The sequence below is a fragment of the Morone saxatilis genome, unplaced genomic scaffold, assembly GCF_004916995.1.
Source record: "Morone saxatilis isolate NCDOM2014 unplaced genomic scaffold, NCSU_SB_2.0 Contig4, whole genome shotgun sequence".
Taxonomy (NCBI): domain Eukaryota; kingdom Metazoa; phylum Chordata; class Actinopteri; family Moronidae; genus Morone; species Morone saxatilis.
The window spans coordinates 5,782,123-5,795,643 of record NW_023339984.1 but is presented as its reverse complement, the minus strand read 5'-3'; the positions used below and the strand labels follow the sequence as shown (position 1 = coordinate 5,795,643).

The following is a 13,521-nucleotide window of genomic DNA, read 5'->3' as shown; positions in this document are numbered from 1 at the left end:
GTGTGTGTGACAGAGAGAAACAGAAAGAGAGGAGGACAGCTTCTGTTTTAGCTACCATCCAATCCGCCTCTGCACCTCTGTCATTAAGCACACACACTCATGCTCAATGCACAGATACAGTGACGCAGAGAGGAAGACAGGATGGGGAGGGAGGGGAAAGGGAAGAAAGAAACCGAAGGGGATAGAGGCAGATAAAGAAGGAAAGCAAGTGAAAGACACAGTTATAAATAGTAGAAGGGAGCTACTGTACAGCAGCTATCAAAAGTGAGACACCATGCAGCAGTCAGAGCAGTATAAATATCACCTTAAAGGGTTTAAGTGACGCGCTTTAAGTCCATCTCTAAATAATCTAATCCTCTTGATAACACATCCAACCACATGACTTGTGCTACACATTATCCATTACCCTGCTCATAAACAGTCTGATTAGAAAGGAAAAATGAGAAGGGATGTTATCACATGTGATTGACTACACCCCACTCCCGTCGCCCTTCTAAACGGCTATTTACCATGAAAGAATAGATGCAGCAGGAAATACTTGGAAGTTGTTACTTGGTGATGGTACCGAGAACAGGTAATGACACCGGCTGGGTATAACATGTAAATAGAGTTGTATGTAAAGTCTGCCACTGGTTATCAAGTCGATCGTACGGACAGAAATAGGAAACAATGAGCACACTTTCGGAAGTGTTTGTGCTCTCGGCTGAGGATGTTATGTTTTATTCCTCTCAGTCAGTCATCCTTTCTGTCTGTCAGCAGGAGATCTCACCAAATGATGAACAGATTTCCATAACATTTGGTGGACAGATTTGGCAGGCCAAGGAACAATTCATTGTATTCACATTTTTATCACGATCTAGAATTTCCACTCCACGTACAAAAATAACATAAACAGAAACTGGTGTCCAAATTCTATGGAAGGCATTCAGGGTCAAAAGAATTCATCTCAACGCACAAAAAAGTATCACTATGCAGTTCCCCTCGTCTCCACGTAGAATTCTACCATCTTTCAGCTCATTGCTTTGATATTTATGGTTCACAACTTTACTGTTTTTGGTTTAGTCTCAATGCTCAACCCTTGTTTCAAGCGAAAAATCTATTAATGCTGAAACTCTTAAGCCTTTCAACGGTTTGCAATACACTTGATTATTATGTCTTTCTTGTAATTATTCAGTCAATCTTTGTAATTATCTATAACTTCTGCAACACCACAATCCTAAAAAAATACTATTTAATTTCTGTCAGCACATACTGTGGAATATGTTTACATTTCCTTTGTTACATAGGCTCCTATTATCTTTTTATATTTCTTAGGCTCTTATTATATTTCGATTTCCATTTTTATTTTTACTTAAATGTATATACCTATACATACATTTATATTCTATAAATTGTGTTAGATATTACAATATAAGTATTATTTCTACTCTTTAACGTGTGAGTAGAACAACTGTAACAAACAAATTTCTGTTTTTAGGCTAAAACACTCAAATTCTGAACATAAAATTATTATAATGACATTCTCCAGAGTTTCTGATCCGCCCTTTTGAGCAACTTTACAAACTGAGAGCGTTATTCCAAATTAAATATCAATGAAAGTGACAGCTACTGTATCTGAAGACCTTTGCAGCATTGTATTTTGATGGCAGTGGATTTCAAAACATGGCAGAAAGTCTTTTATACACTGTATTCAATGGATGCACACAGACAGAAAAGTCCCATTCTCTCTTTAACAAAGGCAGTGAGAGAAGACTAAGTCATTGCAAAAGATTAAGTGTCGCGCTAAGCCCATCTTTAAATAATCCAATGATTCTAATAATACACATTTCCACCACACAGCATAATGAAGAGAGAGCAGCTGGGTGTTACAGGCTGTGGTTCATACTGTATCTGTATGCTCTGTTGTCTGTAATTGTGTGTTGCTTACTCTCCCTGTAATTAGCTGAATCACTATCAATAAATAGATTTCAATTAGTATCAATAAAAGCACTTTTTTTTTACAGTTCTTTGGGCTCCTGGACATGTCTCCTCTTCTTTCTTAAAGTCCTTCTTGACCACAGAATGACTTTTAGAAGAATTTTAGAAATTTGTCACCAAAAGCAATATTTGCTGTGTGAAATGTAAACACAAATTGGAGACGGTAAACAAATATGGGAGACGGTTATCCCAGCTGGAGACATCCTCAACATTTGATTAGCAGCTTTGTAACCCTCACTTGTTGAATAATAATTTGTTGGTTTGCTTGCGTGGCATATACATCCCGGTGCTTCCCACACTGCTGCTGCTGTTGCTTGTCACACACAAGGAAATGTGATAAATGATCAAATAAATCTCACATTTTCTTGTCCTTGATTTATCTTCCAGTATCACATCCCATCTAAAACAAATCCTCCATAACAATTTTCTTCAACACTGATTCACAACACCTCATCTCTGCGTGTGCAGTATTTGATTTTCTTTGTTTACTTAGCTTTGCACTGCCTCAGAACCACAAGAGCATATTCAATAGTGAACATCAGCGAAGGGGAATCTTGTGTTGATTCAATCAGAGAGCTTATTTGCCTGAGCATCAGTGTATTCCTTTAAGAATCAACTCTTTCTTAGGTGACACAGCAGCGGTTGTGTTTATTGCATCGCTAGCCATTTCATTACATCCTCTCCCCTGCAATATCCTCTGCCTTTCTTTCTTTTTTTTTTATCTCTCCTCCTCCCACTGTTCCCCCTCCACCTGTCAACTTAATGTTCAGTCATTTCCTCTTTCCTCATGCACTCCATTTCTTTCATCACCCCCTCACTCTCTCCCCCACTCTCCCTCTTAATTGATCTGAGACCGTCATAGAGCAAAAACTACTCCATGCCTTCTGTAACCCAATGCCAGGTCCATCCAGCTGGCCTCTCCCTTACACACACACACACACAGTCATTCAATCTCCCACATACAATCTGTGTTAGAAGGTAACTGTTTTACAGTAAACGGCACATTTAAAGCAGAGCCTGCTGTACTGTCACTAGTATAATGTGGACAAACACGTGCTTGACAAACAGAACGGAAACATATAAGCATATGCTCTGATGCCGGTTAACATGCAACCTAAATCATGTGAGGTTATGTTACATGTTGCACAGGCAATATGTCATATTTGTACAGTATCACATTGTGGCCTAAAGAAACAATAGAAATTACTTTGTCGCAGGGATATAACCTGAGATATTCTGGGCTATTAGTAGCAATTGTTACCAAATGAATCCCTATGTCTGCAGTATTCCTCTGTTGTCACATGCAGTAAACTACAGTTTTGATATTACACAGTGGTCCAAGTGAGGAAGTTTTAGTTTTAAAGTGAGTCTGTGAAACTTTAAAAAGAAGAAATAATAATCTTCCTCTTACAAATGAAAGGTTTAGTTCATAAGCAATACAACTTGGCCTACCTTTGCTTAATTTTACATATCGAGGGCTTTTGCATTTGGTCTGATATGGCTACTAACTTTACTGTAAATATTCCATATAATGGAGTTTACCGGATCATTTTGCTGACTTTGTGACTATATTTGAGTATTTCCCACCATCCCATAATTGTCACTGAGCGTTGTTAACTGCAGCGAAACATAACGACGCTCACACACAGTTGAGTTAAAACTCAATTAAAACACAGAAAATGAGCACACAAGGAAACGATGCCAGGTGGAACGTAAGTTTCACTTTAATTTCTCCGGTGCAGCTATTACATCGATGCGCCACTGAAGAAAAGGAGAACAGAACAGCGGTCTGCCAGCTAATTAACAACGAGCTGTAAAGTTCCCAAACCCAAATCAAACCCAGCATTTTGTAAAGCAGCTCATTTAAAAAACAGGAGAAATAAATGTGAAATTTTGGGATTTTGAATCTGTGTGAACTAAACTTGAAGCTAGCTCTGGTTTAGTGTGAACAGCTTTGTGTCCATGTTTTCAAGCAAATGTACATATTATTTATTCAACCATCATGTTACTATTAAAGAACATTGTTAGCACTTCTACAGGCACTGGCCAGAGCTAACCGCTAACACATTAGTCAGTCAGTCAGGTTTAGGTAAGAACGTCAGACGTTGTGCAATGTGCATCCTAAGGAGTCAAACCTGTCCTGTTGTATTTTTCACTTCAAACTCAGGTTTTTACATTTAAAAGGCTGCAGTCTTTTTGCACTTTTATGCAAAAATTAAGGCTGCACAGACTCTTCCCTCTATTATATTTTATGAGGTGGTCTTTAAGATTTCATGACGCGCATGTCTGACGGCATGTTTTTCTTCTAATCCCTTCATTGTTAGCAGTGAAAATGGCCCATTTTTCAGTACATTATGAAACACAAGCAGCAGTGTATTTTTGTTCTTTTCTCAGACAGCAGTGGGAGCATTTCAAATGCATTTCCTATTATTTCATAGAAACAGAAGGCTCGCAAAGGCACATTTTGACCTGGTAAACAGCTTCCAGTGGGCTGTTAGCATAATCAGACAAATGTTTAGATGCAGTACTGCAAGAAACCCTAGTTGCAAAACGACTGGCTACTTGCTGGTCTGCAATAGGGATCATTATTTCTGGAGAGTATGAGCACATAAACTGATACTTCACATTACTACTTGACCTAAAATGTCTAACAGCATTTAATTCTTCCTGTTTTCTCGCTCTGGTTCAACTCACCATCTGTTTCTCCATGCAACAAAGCCTGATTCAACGACATTTGTCTGTAGTGCTCATCGTACATCTGCAGGGTGTTTCGTGGCTTTTAGAGATACTTAAATGCCATACAGCAGGATGGGCTCCATGCAGGTATGGGAGATTTAACACTCTAAGCTCACACCACATCCTTTAGGGCCTGCCACAGTTATTTGAAGCCACTCATCGGCTCTTTGAGGAGCCACTAATGCTGGCGGCCACTGATGGAAACGTTGGTGGAAAGAACAGAAACCATCATGCATGGGCCATCCTAATTTGTTCACATTCATATTTCTTTTGCATGGTTAAAATAGCAATTAGACATGCTGGTGCTAGTTTGCACGCTGAAGAGTGTTTGCACCAAGCATCTATCTATTAATTACTTGATGTGAGTGCCTTCTTATTAATGATTTTTATGTTTTGAGGATTCAGCATCCATATAAGCATACTGGAGCTGAGCGTGTTGATTCGTTTTCAAAACAGCAATTAGGACCGCTGCTGTTCTGCAGCTCTGCCGCTTTCACATTGGTGTGGGAGATAATAATAAACTACTAGGTATCAATTTTTGATGAGAAGAAATCCAACACCACAGTTGTCTGTAAGGAACAGCTGTGGTAAAAAATTAGACTATTAAAAAAAAAATTGGGATTCGTCTGCTGCTGTTTCCCAGATCAGATGGGGCGCCTGACAAAATCTTTCTTTTAACTAGGACAACAAAGCTACAGCCTCTGGTGACACACAGTTTACAGGAATAGTTTTAGTATGATCATCTTGTGACTTCCAAATACAGACACATGTTTGCTAATGCTCTCATTTTAAATGTAGAAAATGAAGCCCATTGTCTTTTTCTTTTTTTTTTAGGCACGTTAGCTTAGATCTATATACCATTTACCCCAGTCGAAAAAACCCAATGCAAGCTTAGTAAAACTGTTCAGCAAGCAAAGGATGGCAGAATGTGCCGCCGGGCCGAGCTGAGCAGAAAGTCTGTTTTGTGTGTTTCGACTTCGAGGTCCTGCTGAGGTAGCTGCTGGCTGCAACGCTGTTCCCCAAGATCTCAAGATAGACCAGAAAGCGTCCCATGATCACCCTGCATGCATACGACCTTCTCACAATCACAAACACACACTCAGGCTTTAAGAAATACTTGGAGACTACAGTGCCTGTCTCATTCTGCACAGTAAAACACACAACTGTCAAACCTGTTACTAACCTACATCCATTATCACGGTAATTTGCTATCCGGATCACATTTTCATTAGTAATTACATTTCTATGCACAATGATAATATGTCTACCTGCAGTGAAGGCGTTTTTACTCACAGTGTTTCTATTTGCAGTGATGTAATTACATTTCTACCTACTCTGATGGATCATTGTTATATTTATATATCTCTACACACAGTGATGGTGCTTCTACTAGGTTGTTTCTATGGCAATAATGTTTCTACCTGTCATCCTGACATTTAGCCTACATGCAGTAACAATATTTTTTACCTGTGGTGATAATGTAATTTCTATCCTTGCTGTATGATGTGTTTTAGCCCTCAAGTGGATACTTTTTCACAGATACAGTCACACTGTGTATTTTCACCTGGATGACTCATCGCTACTTTAAGTCAAATCAACATGCCAGCCTAGTGGTCTGACAAAGTTTATCCCATTCTGATTGCAGTGCATGTTGAGTACATATATAACATTATTATTGTGGGGTTGTTGTTTTCTTTTTATAATCAGACGCATTTAGCATTTTAACACCCACTCTAGGAAGTGAGCAGCAGAAGAAGAGGTGGAAAAGTCCACAAATTAACTACAGAGGCATCTGAAACTGAGCATATCTCAAGGTCAAAAGCACGGAATCTACTGCTGTCTTGTTTGGTTGCCGGATGAACCACATTTGTGCAAATTGTCTTTGGTGTGTAGACAAGACATAAATCTTTTTCTTAATTTTGTTTATCTGCTGACTAGATGCTGGGCAGGAATGTGACCTTAGCCTGGTTAGCCTGCCAGCGACAGCACAACACCCGTGACCGAGAAGCCTGACTGGTGTCTGTAGTAGCCCCAAGGGAGAGCATCGCAGCTGGGGAGGAGCGCTCAGCTCTCTAGTTAGACAGAGAGCTGCAGTGTAACTGAAGACATGGAGGACAACCAAGAGAGAGCCAAGGACCAAGTCACTAATGAACTCTGATAAATCTGCAACAAATAACATCTAATATGAGAAGCTACGAGGCATAATAGATTTCAGTTTATTATAGTAGCAAAAGCCAGAATTTTATCAACACAACCAGGTTTTATTAAATATAATCTATTTACTTCTCCTCAATAGTTCCTCAGTTGTCTACAAGCAACTAGCAGTCTGGTACTGTTACATCTGTACAAAGATAATTTACCACGTTAGCAGGTTAGGTTGTTCAGATTTAAATGGTTAATTACATAGATAGCGTGTTTAGCTAGATACTTCGATAGATCGATAGAGCTGATTAGTCAATCAACATAATTGTCGCCAAAGCTTCAAGGGGGGTCGCAAGTCCTGTATCCTAAGTCCTGGGTGTAAGAAAACTTAAAAAATATACACAGTACGCCTATATCTCAGCAATTTGTTAATTTCTGTGAAGAAAACTAAATGAAGTTGTTATATTTAAAGTTTAGATTATGATTTAAGATCTAAACGTGAAGAGCTCAACACAAGGTATATTCATAGAGCCTTAACTCGCTGATAAACTACCTCGCCCTGCATTAGAAAAGTACGCATTTAAAACAACCAAAGAGCTAACAGAACAATGAGAAGAAAACACTGTGTTTGTCAAAAAAAGAACCCTATTATGTAAGTATGATTGGAGTATGAGGAAAAATCTTCCAAATTGCTTGTTTTACACAAATTTCCGGCAGTTCTTGTGTTCACTATTCTGTACTGTTATTGTTACACATTGAGCATAATATGAAATATCCATAAAATATGTCACTAAGTCAGGGGTCGTCAGTTTCCTCAATGATAGAAAAGAGGTCCCTTAAGGTCCTAGATGATATTAAACAAGATTCTTTTGGGTTTTGTTTTGGAGCTAGAGCCTGAAAGCCTAATATATAGCTTGATATATAGCACGATAGATAGATAGATTTGTTTACTTGCAGTCTGATTCTGAACAAATGGAAACAGTAAGGAGCAGCGAGTTAGCTCTACTGGGCTAGTTTCCAGAACCATTAACTCCCAGTACAATCTTTTACTGGACACCATCCTCAAGTATTTTATCATTTAACGTGATGATTAAAGTGTAGAGAGACTGAAAAGGAAGGGAATGCTTTCACTGTATCTGAAAACATTTTTGATACCCATCTGGTGGCTCTGTAACTGTTTCATACAAGATATTAAAGGTTTTAATTTGCCTGGGTCCAAGAGAAACGCTAAGCTGATCGAGCTCTGGTGCCTCGGTGTGACTTAATCATCACCTCATTTGGGGCCCTGTCTGGAAAATTTCAGCAGTACTCCATTTTTAACCGGAACATTTAAACAGTGAAAAAGGAGAAATCACTTGAAATAGCTAGTGCTAGTGCTATTAGCAGTAAAGGCAGTGATCAATCTCTGTTTTTTACAAGATAGTTTGTAGTTCAATAAACAACACAAATGCCTACTGGAAGGCGAGGTAGGGCTGGTGGTTTATAGACGTTTCAGCATTCAAAGAGGCTTTAGAAGGCTGCTGTGTTTAATGAAATGTTAAAACTTTGAAGAAAAACAACTGCACCATGAAATTTGTGTTTGAAACAAGTATATCTGTTGTTATAGACATAAACCGTCCACTGCAGTACAGCGCAACCACTTTGAAGTGCCGCACTGGCTCAAGAACACAGCGCCCAATGCATGTGCACATGCATGTATTTGCTGCAGGAATGTGGCCAAACATGAATACACTGTAAAAAGGGATTATAGGGACCCTGTATCCTTCACCCTTCATCTGTGTATTCACTGGCTGCCTTGACCATCCCTGCTGCTCTTTTATTGGTCGGTTTAGTCTGGTTTAGTGTTCCAGATCAGTTCACCGTTTACTGGAGCGCGGAGTGTAGCTATCTCACCTTAAGATCTACTTATCCATGTTGACTGAAAAATATGCTGGTGTCTCTCACTTCAGTGCGTAAGACCTTGAACTGTGTGCAGAGAGATATTAGTCAAACTTGTGTTATTATGATGTGATACTAAACCCCTTTAGAGAAACTCGTCTGGGGTTCAGAGGTCAGGGTCAGGTACAGAACATCAGGAGTGTCAATGCCTGGTTCAGTGACATACCAGTAAGGTAGATGATGATGGCTGTATGTCTGGAGTTTTTCATAAATAAGGCAATGAACTGACTTGTTTTTGTTCTTATAAACTTTTTTAAACCTGCCTCAAGCGTTCATACAAGAATGTTTCGTTGTTCTAATTACAAAAAAAGTTATTTTTAAAGGCTGATATATTCCACACACTACTGATGACAGAGCTGCAAAGATGCAAGCTGTGACTTCATTGCATCCTGATCAATTGAGGCCACTGTCGATGGGGAAATAAGCATTTTATAGATTGGAAAACAGCTAGATTAACTACACTGACATCTCACCATACCACATACATAATACACGCTTTATGCACAAAACTGTGACATCCAAGGAAAAAACACCTGCACTGTTAGATGTATGATGTTGCCTTCCAAAAAGCTTCTTTATGCTTCTGCTACATTTAGCAACTTTCTATATTTTCCACAGTAAGTTTCTCAAGTCCAGAAAGCAGAAAAAAACCTGGTTTCTCTGTAAAGATGCAAGCTGTGGCTGCATTGCATTCTGGTCGATTGAGGCTAGGAATCAGTCAGTCTGCCTCTTCTATGATGGATTTCTTCCTGTTTTGACTGTTGAAATGGTCCAAAATATTGAGGCTCTTGCTCTTTCGGAGACTAATATCTAACACTCGGTGTTCACTATTGTTAGTTTTAAGCATTCCCTGCTGTCAAACCATTGTAGCTGTGCTGAAAATGTTTTTTTTTTCTGCTAGTCATCTAGAGGACATCGATATTGATCACTAGAAGCTGTGTTCAAGTGTTTCAGGGTGGATTTTACCTTTGATGCTGCGCTCCAGCTTTTTCTTTTGTCACTTCTTCGTCATTGTTATATTCCATGTATTTCTGTGTCTATTATGTCTCATATAAAGCCTGAAACTGTGAGCAGGAATGAAGCTTTGCTCTGGCCTTAAAGTGAAAGCGATGTGCTGTTGTTAACAGAAGGAGGAGTTCAAATTAACAATGTGAATGTGATTCTCTGGAGGGCACAACACCCACAAGTCTGTCTACACTTGGCCTACATACTGCCCGTTACAGACTTCCCCACACCAGGCTTTTCTCCTGCACCGGTGCTGCAGGATCTTACTATCAGTTCCTCCTGGGGATCCAGAAACAGTGCCGCAGCAGTGCAGCAGCCATGTGATAACTGGGACTTCAGGCCATAAAAGCTACAGCTCGTATGCACACAGAAGTTTGAACCAAAGGTGCTGTAAAGATGTAATGAAAACCCTCGCTCAGGTGCCTGAGAGAAAGTCGAAGCCGGGGAAATGAGGTGTCGAAACACGTAAGCGCACACAGACGCACGCACCTCCTACCGTGTCTAAAAGCAGAATGTCTTGTCTTCATAGGGGGTTAATGGGAAGAGATTGCAGGCTACATGAAACATGGAGTAACCTTATAAAGAGGGGTCAGAGGCATATATGAGGACTTACAATGTGCCCTTGAGCTGCACACACGGGTTAGAAAGAAAGACAACGAAGACACGCAAGGTGAGGAAGAGGCGTAGATGAATGGTTAGAGATAGAACAGCTCCTGAGAAAGCAAATATAAAAAAAGATGAAGGAACATGAAGGGATAGGTCTTGTTTACTGTGTCAACCACAAGAAAAGGTACAAAAATATTGACTTGGACATCTCTGACGCTTCCTTGCTGCCTAAACACAAAGTCTAACAAGAAAATATCTTTTAGGGCTTAGAGCACAACAGTAGCGCATGTATAGAAGAGCCATAATATCAGTGAACTGACCCAACAACACCAAGCTAAAGGTTGCTAATATTAGCCACTAAAAGCTGCTGGTCATACCAGACCGACTTTACGTTTGTAAGAGGAACAATGTTTATTTTCTTCATTCAAAAATGACATAATGTGGCTTTAAACCTTTTCTGGCCCCTGTAAGAAGCCAAAACAAAGGTCACACTCCAGTATGCCACAATTTTTGTCAAACAATAACAATGACAAGGGATGCAACTAATAAAAAAAATATCCAAGTTGTGTTTTGCTGAAATAATAATCTGCAAACTGCATTTCACTTTTGGTTTGATTACATATTTTTCCCCAGTCATCCACGTCCCCCTGCCCCACAGTTTGAGAACCCCTGCTTTAAAGTATGATATGGAATAGACCATCTTCTCATGATATGTTTGTTCTTTTTTGGCTCACTATGCATGCTGATGGTTACTCTGGGGGTACAACTGACGATTATTTAGATTATTTGTCAGGTTTGCTTTTGATTATTTAATATAACAGGTCAAGTGTCCAGAATCCAAGTTAACATCTTAAAATGTCTTGTGTTGTCGACCAACCATCCAAAACCCAAAGATATTCAATTTACAGCAACGATTAAAGAGAGACAACCAACAAATCCTCCCATTTGAGAAGCAGGAACCAGAACATGTCATTTCTGCTTAATAAACTGCCCTAAATTGATGACTTCAATTATTAAAAGAGATTAGAGATTAGATTTTTCTAACTGTATCACACCTAACCCCACCCAGACCACACTCAGCTGCTCGGTCTACAGGACATATAGACAGCACTATACCATAAAATGAAGACCAGTGGGTTTCATGTCTTTGCAGCCTTCATTCTCAGAGAATGAACAAACGCACACGGATCAAAGTGTCCTCAGTGTAGCACCAGCAGCTCTGGGTTGGAGCTGTGGCAACAACAGATCTGCAAATAGTTCAGTTATTTATTAAGGGGTTTGTCATGGCAGTCTGAATGTCAATATCTTTACATAGCCACGATTTGTACAAGTATGTTTTGTATTTTATGTATTTGTGTTTGAGGTTTATCTAATGAGGCAATTGAGAAGCAGTTGTTATTATGAACAGTGGTCCGTCAAGGGGAAAGGACTCATAATGGAGAGATGCGTCTCCCATTTCCCCATCAACCAATCATGGAGACAAGCAGATGTTTGATGGTGCTGTTGCTTTAATGAGTGTGTAAGTGGTCAACATCAAGCTCAGCGACTCTGCAGACGTGAATGTGTTTTAAAGCTTCTTAAAAACACACTAACTTTCATAATCAGCTAGATTACACACAGGCTTAAGGCTATAGTGGAACCTGCACTTTGAAACGTGTAGGCAACTGGAGTCAGCGTACAGTAGTGGAGTCGATGATTGTTGCTAAAAATTAGGATAATTGGAAGGAAAATGTGTCATTTGTTACTCATCCATTATCCCTCCTACAGTATCATCTTCTAGTTATACTACCTTTGATCCTCATCTGCTTCAGCAATAACCGAATCTCAGTATCATCTAAAAGAAGGTGCAATAGTCACCTCCAAACATTGTCTGATCTCCAGTGTGAGGATTGGGTGTTTTAAATCATTGTAAACTGAATTTCTTTGGGCTTCAGGCTGTTAGTTGGACAGATGAAGACGTCACTTTGGACTCCTCTGGGAAACAGGCAGAAACAAACCTTTTTTGATGCTTTTTTTGCTGTTATTTAATTGTCAAAATCATTCATTAATGATGAAAAGAATGGTTGGCGCAGCCCTCAAACAAAATATTGCATCAGGCCAAAGCAGACTGGCTCCTATCAGACAATAAATCAAAGCCATTGCTATCACCTCTGTCAGTCAGAGGACAGAGAGGATAGCGTGTATCAGTGGACGCCTCTCAACAGAAAATACAATACATCAATAGACCTTCTCCAGAGTGCTGATCAATGGGTGTCTTATGTAAAGTCAGGAAATGGCATTCACTTTGATCTAGTGCTGTTTTACCATATATAAAGTTTATGGTGACCTTTTCCATCCCCTGTGGTCGGCCTACCACTACACACATCCTGACATTGACCCAAAGCAGTGTCTCACCTTTGAGCAGGGGCAGTGGGGTGAGCTCCACCTGGGAGCTCTGGTAGCGGAACTGGGACGAGCTGTGGGACCTCCTCTGCCGGGCTCTGCGCATCGACCGGCGCGGGAAGCCGTCCACCTTCTCCGCGGACGGCACCGAGAAGCTGGTGGTCGGCGAGGACGGGCTGGACGGAGGCAGCTTGGTCGTCTCCATGATGGCTGTAGATGGCGGCGGCGGCGGTGGTGGTGCGTGCGTGCGTGCGTGCGTGTGCGTGCCTTTGCGCGTGTGAGTGCGTAAAGAGGTGCCTTAAGAGGATGTACGGGTGAATGGAGGAGAGGATGGAGGAGTGGGTGGCTTTCTGAATCACAGACGGGTTATCAATTGATCAGAATGAATAGACGCTCCGGGGTGGTGGTGGTGGAGGAGGAAGAAGGAAGGAGGAAGGAGGAGGAGGAGAGGGGTGAGAGATAAAGGGGAGGGGGGTGGGAGAGAAGGTGCAGAGGCGGAGGAGAGGTGAGGAGAGATATTTTCTGGGTGTCCAGTCCCGTGCTGTGCGCCTGGCTGTCTCTATCAGAGCCGGGCTGGGAATGGCAGCAGCAGCAGCATCGGCAGCATCCCTGATTCTTCTGTTTTTTCACGCACAGACCAAAAATCGCTTGTGTATCATCCCCGTGGAGGAGTAGCCTGCACAGCTACCAGATGATGCTCAGACAGGCGCGTCTCCTCTCTCTCTCTCCCTCTCT

At 40.7% G+C, this 13,521-nt stretch overlaps 1 protein-coding gene across 1 annotated transcript in view; it reads right to left on the bottom strand.

Moving 5' to 3' along the window:
* Positions 1 to 13,506, bottom strand: part of ppp2r5b (protein phosphatase 2, regulatory subunit B', beta) — a 38,626-nt gene extending 25,120 nt beyond the window's left edge. Inside the window, exon 1 of the mRNA XM_035674839.1 lies at positions 12,799 to 13,506. Within this exon, the coding sequence (XP_035530732.1) occupies positions 12,799 to 12,991 (193 nt within the window). The 5' untranslated portion in view covers positions 12,992 to 13,506. The remainder of the gene's footprint in view (positions 1 to 12,798) is intronic.
* Positions 13,507 to 13,521: the final 15 nt, after the last annotated feature.